The 14,726-nt window shown below is 33.3% G+C and overlaps 1 protein-coding gene across 3 annotated transcripts in view; it reads right to left on the bottom strand.

Moving 5' to 3' along the window:
• Positions 1-2,390: 2,390 nt before the first annotated feature.
• Positions 2,391-14,726, bottom strand: part of LOC128233655 (uncharacterized) — a 48,759-nt gene continuing 36,423 nt past the window's right edge. Inside the window, exons 10-14 of one of the 3 annotated variants that reach the window (XM_052947441.1) lie at positions 9,678-9,692; positions 5,738-5,878; positions 5,315-5,336; positions 4,850-4,923; positions 2,391-3,012 (exon numbers count right to left, since the gene is read on the bottom strand). In XM_052947441.1, coding sequence (XP_052803401.1) covers positions 2,957-3,012; positions 4,850-4,923; positions 5,315-5,336; positions 5,738-5,878; positions 9,678-9,692 — 308 coding nt within the window. In that variant the 3' untranslated portion in view covers positions 2,391-2,956. Of the gene's footprint in view, positions 3,013-4,849; positions 4,924-5,314; positions 5,337-5,737; positions 5,879-5,993; positions 6,205-9,677; positions 9,693-10,224; positions 12,442-12,669; positions 12,741-13,013; positions 13,098-13,327; positions 13,394-14,726 lie in introns of those variants that run through there. The other 2 variants (XR_008260742.1, XR_008260741.1) reach the window with 2 other exon arrangements.

The raw sequence follows: 14,726 nt of genomic DNA, 5'->3' as shown, positions 1-14,726 counted from the left end.
TTACTTAAATAAATTGTAAACTATGTGGTACTAGTTAGTAAGTTTCATTTCATTGTACACATTAATACCAAGTTAATGACAGTTTTGGACAACTTTCTTTTTTTTTTCTTTGCAAATTTATCATCTGGTGCACAGTTGCTTTAAGGTCAAATTTCAACGTTACCGGCGGGTTATGAATTGGTCAGATGATGAGAGTTATGATTATCCTCCTTGGAGTTTGCAGGGTAGATATTTGGATCATTATATTTTAATGGTTCAATTGGGATACAGATTAACGTGTTGTCGTTTGATTACAAAATGCACACAGGTTATGGCACTTCAGAATTTGCAGAACCTGCGATAGCAAAGTTTCAACAAGCTTGCCAAATTGAGAGTCAGTGTTTAAATAATTGGGCAGCCCGAGTCCTTTCTTTAGCCATGAAGACTCAGAAGCAAGTCAATATGCATGTTTACGACATCCTGAAACCATGGAAGATTCCTTGAATCTAATTAAGGAATGTCATTATACCACACAGGCCATGGACTGCAGCCGATAGAAATTATCGGAGTAAATCAATGCAGAGGACGAGACAAGACAGAGAAAGTTAGAAAAGAAAATTGAAAGTCAAACGTCTAGATGTAATTACGTGTACAAATTAGAACAAAGTACTGGGTTCAATAACTAAAGCTATTACTAGTTAAACAAAGAAAGGGCCAAGGTCAACAGGTACGTTATTTAGTACCATTATGTCTGTCAAATATTAAAAACATAGGCCTTAACAGTGCAGAAGGAAGAGAATAATTAATGTAAACAAAACTGTGAGCAGTGTTAGCATAGATTAGGGTGCAGTTGTACAAAACCAGGAAGAAGAATAGTCGGATAGTCTTTATGATTCAAGGTTAAGTGTAACATCAGTATTTAGAATTTCATACGAAACCTTTGCCAATAGATTCGCCATAAGGCATACTACTGATGTTAAAGAAGCAGTTAATGTCAAAGAGGGAACACAATGGTCAGGCGCAGATACAGACGTGAAGGCTTATTGTTCAGACGGAAATTATTGCGGTAATAGCCAAGAAATTTCTGATCAAACGCACCAGAAAAAGACATGCGTGACATTCGAGAATGCACTCAGGGACATCAGGAAACCACCGATCGAAGGCAACAGGGAGATAATACCGACTTGTAAGTCGTGTAAGCACTCAGGGGGGAAGGGTTTAAGGGAACTTACTGATTTGCGTGTCGGGGAAAATGAATTGTTTGAACAGAAATATAGTACTTTAGGGTCAGGGTTGAACGACGTATTTGACGGCAAGGCAGGATTTCACATTATCATCGATTATAAAAGATATCATGATTTTTACGTGTATTGTCAAGCTTCCACAAGAAGAGACAACAAATAGTCCATTTGTTGGGATGCTACGCAATCTTAAATTTCCCTAGTACATTATGATGTAAGGGGTTACAACATGTACTTATCAAAGAAGGATTCACCAGAGCTTTATCTTATTTAAGGGGTCAACACAGTTCAGTCAACAGATTAAGGCCGGTTATTGTTAAAGGTGGTTATTCTTAGCTTATGTCCGATTTGGGTCACTTTGTTAAAACGTTGAAATGTGTTGCTATGGAAGAAGCATCCTCTGACGGACATTGGTGCTACCATATATCAAAAGAACAATGTATCTTCCCAGAGTGACACTGATACACTGATTACTATTGATTTCTTTGACTTTGAACGTTTGTAGCACGCGCCCTATCGTCGGTATTGCGCTCCCATGGGCTTTGCTTTCTTTCCACGTCTGAAGGGAAATTTACGTGGACAATGATTCATTGAAATGCAGGAAGAGGCGCTGGTCGTACAACCAACTGTGTAAATACAGAGTTAAATGTTTAAGCAATGGTACCGTCACATTTTATAGACACAACAAGTGCGTGATCTACATGGGAGAAAAAATTTGACGTTACGTTATATTCCGACGTTTTAATTCGTCAATGTACTCCGTGGCTGTCATAGGGTATTATGTAAACCAACTGTAAAACAGTTTATTTTCTATGTATTTCGACACAAGTTTGTGTAATCAGTGCGGAATAAAAACATCCTTTATTATGTAAGGGAAAACATGTACCAGTATTCAGAGAAACATGTACCAGTTAATAAAGCATTTTTGTCATATAATAATATATTGAACAAAAAAGACCATTCAAATTAAACTGCTGTTGTCAAGTAATGATACAAGCTCATTGAACGTATTATCATGTCTTAACGTGAGTATTTTGCACCGAGTAATTGTTGTTACAGAGAGATATTAATGACAGACGTGAATTTTATAATTTTGCGCCATATTCACAAATGTGTATAATTGCTCAAATCGTATAAACACCGTTTCTTTTTTGAGCTTTAACAGCATGGTAATATACTAACGGTTTATGTAGAAATATTCCAAAGTAAGTTACAGATTGTGCTAGATGAAAATAAGTTGTGTTTATAAGCACATAATCATCTTTACTTTTGCGTTCTTAACATTATTGGCATAAATCGTCACAGAGTTAATCTTGGCATGAAAATAACTACAGCGTTAGATCATCTGAAGCCACTTTGTCACTCAGAAGACAACGATGAACAGGAGATAGAGTCAGGTCGAAAGATTCCTCCGTAAACAAATAGGTCCATCCATAATTATTTTTTCTGGGAATGAGTTGAAAGAAAACTTAAGAGACATGCAAGTTAGATCTTAATAATTAAGTGTCCAGTTGTATGTTATTATTTGCTTATATATAAAATAGATTAACAGTTTTAGGATGGATATTTATTTAGTACACAATTCGCAGCATTATTTCATTTTCTTTTCAGTATATGTATCAACAGTTTACAATCAACAAATAGCATTGCGACGTTACTCAGTATCGACAACAATAATTGATCATCATAGCTCATGAGGTCGTGAGCACATCATCCATGTAATTCAGATTTCTCACTTAAAACACTGTCTGCACTTGGTTCAACACCATAGTGTTGTGGTATACGGGAACCTCTGCATATGAAAGAAAAAAAAGAACATATTTTAAGTCATCTTATAAAAATAAATTATGGCATTGCCTCCACGGATTAAGATAAACATTCACTCACAGTTTTTTTTAAAAACTGTTCAATCACTAATGCGAATATTTATATGTAATCTTATCAATTTATTAATTTATTTTCAAATGTATCAATTTCTTAATGAAACATTATTTGTATAATAAAAAGAAACTATTGCCTCTACATGGCAATAAAACGGTCCAGATCTACTTGTTACAGACTAGATGAAGTTGAGGCAAGCGATGGCAAGTAAAGCATGAATTTAGGGAAAGAGAAACTACTAACGAACCCTCGTGTGGGAAGCGATGTGCACTTTCTTGACATTTTTTTCGGAAATGAAATCAACTTATGCGCTATTATATGGACATCAAAGGCAATTAAGCTCCACTGTAAAGAAATTGACGATAATTAATGCACTTCAATAAGGATAGGGAAATTAAGGGAAGCCAATGCAAATATTTGCAACTGTAAAGGAATCATCGGCCACTTACGGGCAATTGTAAGAAAGTGACTGTCAATAATGCACCACTGTTAGGGGAACGGGTGCAACTTACCCACCACTGAGAAGGAATTAAAAAGGACTAACGCGCCATTGTAAGGAATGCAAAGGACCGTAACACATTGAAACAATGGTTTTTGTGTGACCTAGTGGCTCAAACCCACCAATGTAAATCATCTATAAAGGGTATGGTAAGGCAAGATGCACGCCACAGCAAGTTTGTGCATCACCGAAGGAACGTAACTAGTTGACATTAAAGTGTCTTAAAACATGGAGCTTATTTTAATTGACATTTTTATTACATGCTTGCGTGTCGTTTATGGAGTTTTGACAGTATCTTACCCTTCAAATCGTGCATATAATTCCATTTAGTCATCCGTTAGTTATTAAGCGGTTCAGGCACACGTCCCGGTAAGCTAAAAAGCATTCACACCAAGTCAGTTCTTTATTTATTGCTTTACTAAACAATTAATTTGCCAGCAAAGCTGCTCTCTCCAGTTGCTTTAAAGATTGAGTAAAGCAAACATAATTAAATACCAAAGCAAAAAGCATTTTTATTAGTTGCCAAACATTATTTCCTGCTTAATTCCGATAACGTTGCATTTTATCGTCACATGCATTGTAGGTCATAATTCTGTTTTACATAACCCACTTTGACATGAATTGGATATTTAGTTCAACAATTAATTATCACCTATTTTAGTTTTGCAAAAATACGAGAAAAGCAGAGAGGCAGGAGACGTCCATATACCTTTATAAAGTCATTCTCAATGAAATAAAAACCTTTAAATGCAAACAGAAGTATGAAATGTTAGTCAAAGCGTTTAAAATGGCCGGGATAACGGCAGATTACAGATTGCGTAATAAATATCAATTGGACTAAGTGGTGGTTGAACATTAAGCAGATAAAGAAGAAAAGAGAAAGAGAAAAATAAGACGTTTAGTTGTAATTTCCATACGCCTAAAAAGAGCAATTATTTGTTACTCTGTGAATCGACGAAGATAACTCAGGGAGCAAGGTTTTCTAATCAATTGTGAAATAACTGTATAACTTACACTGATGTTTATCAAAGGTTTTACCCAACTTAAAATTCATTTTTAATTATTTTATGTTTTTTATGTTTTCAGCCTTGGTTGGCTAGTCAGACAGGTTTTTTGGATACATAACAATTAAATGCCATTTTAATCCCCTTTAGCCATTTAATTACAATGAGCAATTGTTTGTTTTAATTGTATGGAAAAAAAACAACAACAATACATATATTTTCATACAATGAAATGTGATACTTACTCAACTCGTCGTAAAAAGATGTGTTAGTTTCGCTCCTTACGGCAGCGTTATAACCAGGATTCTCAGCAAAAGGTCTGAATTGTTTCAACGTTGACAAATATACAGATATATTAAATGGCAGCTGGCCATGGGAAAATAACTTACTTATAAAAACTAAACATATCCACAGCATGTTTCGTTGCTTCGGATATATGAGAAGAAGAATAATAAAACCCGTCCAATTAAGAGTGTGGTGAACATATGATTGACGTTGATTACGTTCCAAGATTTTCCGGCTACTAGGTCAATGTAGAAATAATAAAATGAAAACAAAATAAAACTTTGTTATCGTAGACATTAATATAACAACACTTAAATTGTTCATAGGAATGCAAAATTTAAAACTTCAAAAGTAGAGATGTCACTATATAACTACGTTCTATAATACATTACTAAGATGTCTCTTCCCAATCTCTTAAAACTTACACGGTAGGCCTTGAACGTGAACCTGTGAATAAGATTTATAAAAAGTATTCATGGATTGTAAAACGGGACAGTTTATGTATACTTAAGCAACAGCAATGTTTGTAGTGAAACTCCATTAATAAAATAGGACAGATTGGAAGCAATCAAGGATTGTAACAATTTTAATGCCGAACGAATGACTCTGCAACACATTGTAAAATTTGTATTATTGCTCATTATTTATCGACTGTGAAATGAATAGTTTGTTCATAATAAGCAATCGCAAGTTCAAACGATTTGGGGTGTAGTTGCTAATTACATCAATATTTCGAAAACTATTAATTTCCACAAACTTGTTCGAGCTACCTACCAGGACAAGACATGGTGCATGTTTTAGATCAGTAAATGGACTTTTTACAAAGCGAAGATAACAAAACATCATACCTTTTTTACGGGTGACCTTGAACGCACACGAATATTGATTTCGAAGAACACAGAAAACAACGACACAGACTACCATCGTTATAACCCCTGCTGTAACACCACCAGCAATTGCAGCGATTTGTGGTTTAGCATAGGCGACTTCTGTAAGATGTTTAAAACAATATTTCTAATTCGGTACTTTAAAAATGGTATATTTTGATTGTCATATCAATTCTTTTTAGGCGTTAAAATGACGTTCAAAATACCAAAGATATACCTATTAATGTGCTGAATGTAAGTAGTTTTTTCGCAGATGCACCTGATAGATTCAGAGCATAGAACTTGACAAAATAAGACATCCCTGGTTTTAAGGGTTACGTTCATCTCAGTTTCCCCGTTATCTTAAACACGAACAACCAGCCAATCCGCCAAAGTATCTCATACTCCATATGATATGCGGAACGTTTGTGGAGACCCATTGTTAGGCCCTGGAATTCATGATAAAACAGCGCTTGATCTTGTGACTGATTAATTTTGAAAGGCTTTAACCTACCACTTAAGTATTCGCCTAAGAAACCCGCGGTGACAAACGAACATTTTTAAAAGACTTAAACTAACTGCCCGAGGCAGCTGTTGTTGAGGTTCAACAATGGTGCGAATAAGCATTTTAGATCGTGCCCTGATTAATTGATTGATGAATACTTTATTTGCAAACAGCATCGACTGTTATTTGCTGTAACAATCAACCCGTATGCTGTATCTAAATGTAGATCTTCAGTTGATCTGTGGAGTTGATCACTTTGAGATGCTTGCGTAAAGTCCATATCGCACGAGACCAAAGGCAAGCAACGAGCAGTGATACATTCCCGAATATCACCCTACAAACATCGTATTTCATTTATTTCACACCTGTAAAACATTTTTAAAACAAACAAAAATGTTTTCTTTACAATGGCAATAAATTTCGACAAAAAAAAACAAATTGTGCGGCCACACATATAAAGCTTCTAAAAAAAAACAAGAATTAGGCATTTGAAAAATGACTCTTCCAAAAAGTACCTTTTTGAGACACAGTTATTTATTTAACGATCGAAGTTTTTGGCAGTTATTTTAAACACAATTTGTATTAAACAGCTTCTTTTTTCATTAGTTTATATCGTACATGACTTTATTGCATGCTAACATGGAAAACCCAAGGCGATGTGATAACATTATAAGACTACCTACCCTGTTCTAGAGAAATAATACGAATTTAGTGCATTGAAACAATATAATATGTGATGCTCTGTGTTAAGGCTGCATTCTCATCGATTTACCGTTTTGTCAACTTTTTTTATCTTGTAATGAACGAATTTTCGAGTAGTGTCTTGAAACTAGTAATATCGGACTGCTGACAAAATATCAGATCGCAGTTGTCATATTTATGTTTTATTGCTAAAACCGTTACTACCACTTAAAGAAAAATTGTGTTTGTTTTTGAATAAAAACAATTTTAAACGTAAATATTAAAAACCAGCGATCTTATGCTTTGTCAGCAGTCTTACATCTCTGGTTTCCAGCCATTAACGCAGACATTTACTGATTTTGAGACAAAAAATAACAAGTTGTCAAAGGGTCAGTCTGTGAGAGTGCAGTTTAAATGATAATGATATGTTCATACATGCCGCATCCCTTGATACAATTCAAACGTTTTAAATGATATTATCACTGAAAATGTAGGTTTATGCCAGACAAAGTTAGAAAAAATAAGTTAGAATTTTCTATAGCAAAACTACAAATAATAAACTGAAAGCGTTCACACTATTGTTTTTATGAGAAATATTAAACTCTGAAACTACATGCTTAACATGCATGTTACTTATAATAGGGGTTATTTCTTGTTTCATATTAACATAATAAATGCAAAAATCAAAGGTTTGTTATATCTTCGACCACGCAAAGAAAAAAGAAAAGCAGAGCAAGCAGTGGCTTATATGAAACCGAAAAGGGAAAACATGACCGTGCTAGAGATGAGAAAATATATTTGAATAAGTGAACGATGTGCGTATATATAATGCCAAAATAAAAAGTCCGAAATCATACCATCACCCACTTACTAAAGTTTTCTTAATAACGAAACCTTTCACTGTCAACTTGCCCTACAAAATATACTCAGCGATCCAATGTTCTAGGCGAGATCCAAAAATGCTCAATTCTCGTATCAAGTGAATCCATATTCTAAAAATTGTTTGGCCTCATTGCTTAACCATGTCATTATGTTCTTATGCAGGATACCAAGGCAAACCATTTTGTATGTACACAATGATTTGAACAAGAATGCCAGTATAATGAAATAATGCTTCCCTTATACAAATAAGACATCCAGTCGAACCCCGTTCGCTCGAACTCCAAGGGACCGGCGAAAATACCTCGAGCCTTGGTTTTCGGTCCTTTACATCTAGTTCGAGCCAACGAGTAGGCGAGCTAAGCGATTTCGAGCCAACTGGTTTTGATTGTATATGCATGACATTATTATTAATTATTATTATTATCATTATCATTATTATTATTATTATTATTATTATCATTAATAATATGTAGTGTTTGAAATTTTATTTTGTCCATTGCGATAGCAGTTATTTTTGAATATGTCTTACATTAAGTTTGTTTTATCAGCATTCAACCGTTTTTGTTTTATTTCAATCAGTTACATTGGTAAATTTTAAAAGTGGCTTAGTCGGTAGACAAAATATAATCTTAAACACTAAGCTTGTTAAATGCTGCGACACTCAAGGCTAATTTATTTTAATTAACGCATACAAATAATCTTTCACCATTACGTTTTTTATTTGTGAAGTCAACTAATATCTCATTATATTCATAGATATGTTTTAAAATGATTCTTGATGCAAATGAATAACCAGCACCGTTTGTTCAGTACACAAAAAAGGAAAGTGAGACCTGAAACATACGGGTTTTTTTGGTATCAACAGTCGATGCAAAGTCGATTAGAGAACACCAAAGAAAGGCAATGTTTGTATTTTTTTTGTTGGACGACTGATAACAATTGTTTACTATGATTGTCCACATCCGTTTGAAGGGAATGAACTCCTGCTTTCGTGTCATATGACCTGTAAAGAATTAGTGACATTTAACCTATTTATTTTTTCATCCGATTTATCAAAAAAGTTACTTCAACCAATGATCTAGCAAAACAAACCTATGAATTCGTTGGTAGGATTCACCCCTATAATTTACAGGTCATATGACACCAAAGCAGAAGGTCATTCCTTTCAAATGACTGCTTGATTAATCACAAACAACTGTTGTGTTTGTACCCCTGTTAAATCGTAACGTTTTCACTTCAAGCGGGAAACCAAACCGCAAAATGCTGGCCGCAAAAACTCTTAGAAAGCGGTAACCAAACTATGGGTGTGTTTTTGCACAATATGAAAAACATTTAACGTATTTTTTAACCACTAAATAAAAATATACCTTCAAATGTTAAATAATACAAAAATTTGAATTTTATTTTTGACATTTTTTAAATAATCTAGTTGTTTCCGATGAGTGAATGTACAGCCGAACCCTGTTGGGTCGAACTCGCTTGGCTCGATTTCCTTCTACTGAAGGTATAAATTCCCGCTTGGCTCGACTATCTTGTGACTCGAAGTATTTTCGCGGGTCCCTGTGAGTTCGAGCAAACAGGGTGCGTATATACGTGTATTACTGTATCCTTCCTGAGAAGATTCTGGGGCGGTTTCATGATCTACATCTGAAGGGGCGTACTTGTGGGAGAGGGCATTACTTAGAAAGCATACATTCGAAGCCTTTTGTTAACCGTTACTTTCGTAAGCAAACACGTATGTGTGTAATTATTATCAAATAGAAACTTTCATCCATCTGAGTAAGGTTTTGTTAAATCAAATCAATTACTAACAAGCATTGTTAAACTTCAGGTTTAGTGGCACTAAAATTTTACCTGTTGTCGTAATATCTGTTATCGTAATATAACAAAGTACAACCGTTTTAAATATGTGACCAATTACTTGCAAAATGAATTGATACTTGATTAGTGTGACCGCGAATGTCTCTATACTAGCCATTCCGCATACGCCAGCTTCTTACTAACCTCTTCATAATAAAACCAGTTGGTGGTTGGCGTCAGAGGCTTTCTAAATGATTACATGTGTATCTTATCGGTGATCCAATCGGCGCGGAGGCATACACGTTAACACTAATATAGTAAGTATAATCTGTTTTAAAAACTTACACATACATGTGTACAGCATTATTAACATAATAACATTAAAACGAAATTCATGAAATATAATTGAACGTTCCATTTTCATCTAGAGAAACCCAAAACAAATGAATTGAAAAAGTACAGACAAAAACAATAATACAAATATTAGCAAATGGACATACATATTTTTCAATTTAGTGATCCAACGGTCTACATCAGATAAAAGTAAAATTTATACATCAAAATAATCGTTAGGGCGTGCAGAATATGGAACAAGCTTTTGTTTTGATCAAAAGTGCTTGTTTCTCCGAAAATGTCCCTGTAGCTTTTGATGTGCTACTGAATGCAATTTATATCATAAAAAGCAATTTTTGGGGTTGAAATACATCCACGTATGAAAAATTGTGTAAACCAAATGCTGATATGAACATTTTAACATCAATTTGGACAAAATTGTGAAAAATATGGTAAAAAATACATAAGAATAGCCATATCGTCACAAACCAAATGCTAGCAAATATGTAAGAAAAAATAGTCAGACATAAACAAGAAATATTCGGTATTGAGGAATACAGGCAAGACTAAAGAATCGATTGCTTAGGTTTTTGATCATTGAGAGCAATCTGTCTTGCACAAAAATGTGTTTAAAAGTGGGTGGGTTAAATCAGTACCACAAGGCAGAAAAAGACTGTTACCGCCGTAAATACTATGTTTTTAAAATATAATAATTAGTGACTATAATGCTAACAATATAAACAACATTAAATTGTGAATATATCTCAAGCTCTTCACAAATACTTCTTGGTGTTAAAAATATTCAGTCCACATAAAGGTCAAGGTCAATGTCAAGTTTTTTTTAAGATAATACATTATAAATAAGTTTCCAGCAAAATCCTACCAAGAATAAAACTAAATGACCAAATGGTTTTGCATGAATTCATGTGAATATATGAAAACTACATCTGTATAATGGCTTGATGATTACACATAAATACACAACGCAATAAAGGTAGTATTGTTTGTTTATTTTTAATCAAGAACAAGTGTCCCAAATAAGTAATTAAACGACTATTTCTAGGTTCAGTGTATATTTTTGGTCATTTGAAGGTTATGTATTCCTTATATTGGATGGTTACATACAACTGAACAACGACATCTAAACTATTTACAAGCTATTTATTAATAAGATTTACTTAATGCATCGATTGATGAATATTCTTAAAACCAACAATTTTGTCATTATTTAACAAATAAAACATTATATACATTTTGAGTAGTAAAATATAACATTTTAAAATAAACGAACTGAATTTCAATAATAAAACAGTGTGCATTATGTTGCTGAACGACAACACGTTCTTAGATCTGAGTAAGATATTGAGTCCTCAATCATATGTCGACTAGTAGACCTAATTCATTATAAAGATGAATAGACAAGACTAAATGTTTAAGGGAAGCGTAAGATGTGACTAATCTTGTTTAATCGCATGCTATTACTAGACACTTTGTGTAAACTATTTCTGTTGCATTTTCAAAACACACCTCATCCGATAGCCAACACACTGCTTTATATAGCAATGGGTCAATAAAGTCTTTCTGCGATCTCAGTGACATCTCTTCAGGGGAGTAATATTCTTGAGTAAGTTTCGTACTACATTTGGCTATTCGTTTTCTGAGAACTCTAATGGCCTTGTGTATTATTGATTCATCTGTGTCCTCTTCCATTTCAATATCATACTAACCTTCTGTTTCGTTTTGAACCATATCTTAAAGATGATTTGTTTCTTTTTTTCTTTGATTGCTTATCCTAATGTTTTCGAGGGAGAACAAATTAATTCTGATTGTCACTCTGAGAAAATGAAAGAAATGTCTGGCCACAAGTCACTTAGCACTTTCTTGAAGTATGAGCTCTTGTAGTTTTCAACCTCGGAACAACAATCTGCTTTTGCTATTTGAATGAACCTGTCTCGCAATGTGGACACATTATAAACTTTCATTCCTTTGAGTATCAATGGTTCGTAGTCTTTCTTCACTTGTTCAGCAGCTTCTTGGGTACAGGCTTGTATTTGCAGCTTGATGTTTCTCTAGGTTACAGCTTGTGTTAGCGTAGTGTTTCGATAGACAACCTTCTTTCTATGATATCTTGCTTTTGCAACAACCAGGTCACAATTCGGAAGACTCAAAAGCCAGTCTATCATAGTTTCGTCATGACGTTCATATGCAACTTGCAAAACCTTTGAATATTGTCTTATCGTCTATAGCTGTTGCACTTTCAACATAAAGCCAGCTTTTTTATATCCTCTACAAGTGTTATTTTTGTCTCATTTTTATCACATTTTTCTCCACATATAAAACATTGGGATTTCCATTCAAATATATTATTACTTGATCTAGTGTTTAATGGCGGTCTTTTGTTTTCCTTTTTTATCCATCTTTGTGGTGAACGCCTCCCTAATGTTTAATACCAGAATATCATAGGATGGACAGCATCAGGCTTCATCTGGAAAGAATTGTGGTTTTAGTTGGAAAATAAGCTATGTATATAACAATAGTCTATAATCTGTTAGAAAAGAATACAAGTGACAAAGTATATATTTGTATAAGCATTAATTATAAAAATAAAGTAAAAAATATAGGAATCGTTATATATAAGTGTTTTTCTGGAATGATTTTCAGACAGTTATTGCCATGATGTTATAAATTCACTGATAAAATTAATAAATCAAACCTCTTTCTTTAGATAATTATGTAATTCAGTTCAATTAGAACAAGAAATCCTTGGGAAACCTCTGGCTATGTCTGGAAAAACAATATCACAAACATGTTATACAGCAGTACCTTAAAAAATACTATAAAATGTAATGAAAAAAGTCTAAAACGGAATTCTTCAATCCATTTATTTAGAGCTATTTCATCCGAGATGATTATAACCATTGCGCTAAAATTTACAAGACTATTTCTAACAACATTCCTTACTTTTGATTTTTGAAACTCCTATCTAAATGAAATTTAAAAAATAGAACTTTAGTCAAAATGAATATTCAATTTTGTTAAACTTTGTTTTAAATTTACATTTCATGATTTGATTCCTTGTCATCCATTGTTTAGAGTTGGCTGGTTGTTGGTGGATTCCTGATGTTAAGGCTGGCTGACTTCCTGAAGAAACAACAACAACAACAATGTGAGACAACTTTGCTAAAGAAATTTTGAAAATATAATTATAAAGTAATTTATATGAACCAGTTTGGTTGCTAATAAATGCCAATTTCTAAATAAAAACTACATAACAACATTTCTGATAAATGTATATCTGGTAGACTTTATTCATTACACTGATGAGTTTTTATTTTAAACATTGGGTAACAATATTAATAGTCTAAAATTGCCTTGGTAAAACACCAAAATAACACCAGCTGAAGGTCAATGGAGCAGAATGTACACTCTTGCAGAAACTGAAAGAAAAAATGTCAACTTTCAAATGGGTTTCAAATAAAACTTTCTTGAAAATTAAAACTTAAAAATATCCAACTTCTAGTATATATCCGAGTACTGCTCAAGTTTAAATAAAGTTAGTTCCTCTCTGGAAATTTTTACCAATATATAGAACAAGGAAATACTAATCATTAGTTTCAAAGTATATAAAAAGCGTTACTGTGTAAAAGTATGTAATGCCAGAGCTATTAAACTATCGTAAACAACACAATTGTATCCGAAATTGTCCTTGAATTTTATTTATTATTTATACTGTATGAGAGAAAATACTAAATGAGTTGTATTTCATTTATACATTAAAAAGGTTAACTTGTACTCACTTCAATTGAGTTCACTTCTCCCGAATTAGTAGCATTTTCTTGACAAATGATGAACTCAAATGATTGATGATTTGATATGACATTGCAGAATAGGACAGCAAACCTAATGGAAAAGGTATATCCCGAGGCAGCAACTATGTTGATACAAGGTTATATATGACTTTTTTATTTCATTTTACTCTAACTCAATCTTAATCTGTGCATATGTTGAATGGAACGTTTTTTAGTGATGTTTACACAAAAACAATTGAGTATTTATAAACATTAAGGTTTTGGATTTTTTGGGAATACCCCGCCCACTTTTAGAACACATTTGTTTCCAGTCAAAAAGGTGCTGGTAACTCAAGTTGACAAGACACGAACAATTTAAGCATAATAAAGTTGTCCATAGCAAAACAAAACAACTTTTTTGCAAAGTTTAAAACATATAACTGAAACTGTAGGAACTGGATCGCAATAGTAAACGATTTTTAAGGTATTTTTTCGTCATATTTACTAAAAGATATTTATGACAAATGTAAACAATGGCTTGAAATAACATTTCTACATATTTGATTAGCTTTTAAAGACTTGTAGCAGAATAAATTGTTGTTCATACCGAAAATGACTTTATGTCAATCGTAAAATAGGCCATGGGTTTTTTTGGCGTTAAATCTTAAATTAAAGTTCAATCAAAGTTGCTTATTGAATACAGCCACAGGGCTGGTATTCAATATTGGACTTAATTGGATCTAAGAATGTAGCTAATCGGATCACTTGTTGCTAATGACTGACCGATTAAGTGAATAAAGTCATGACCCTAAGATGAACTTTAGTTGCATATTTAATACTATCCCAGTTATTTTTACAGTTCAATCAAACCACTTATATTGATTCTACCCTAAAACTTAAGTTAAATCTATGTCGGTAATTGAACACGGCCCTATGCCCCAATTTCTCGAAACTTCTTAAAGCTGCACTCTCACAGATGTAA

The sequence above is a fragment of the Mya arenaria genome, chromosome 5, assembly GCF_026914265.1.
Source record: "Mya arenaria isolate MELC-2E11 chromosome 5, ASM2691426v1".
In the NCBI taxonomy this organism is placed as follows: domain Eukaryota; kingdom Metazoa; phylum Mollusca; class Bivalvia; order Myida; family Myidae; genus Mya; species Mya arenaria.
The sequence above is the reverse complement of the archived record's forward strand: the minus strand, read 5'-3'. Positions and strand labels throughout refer to the sequence as shown.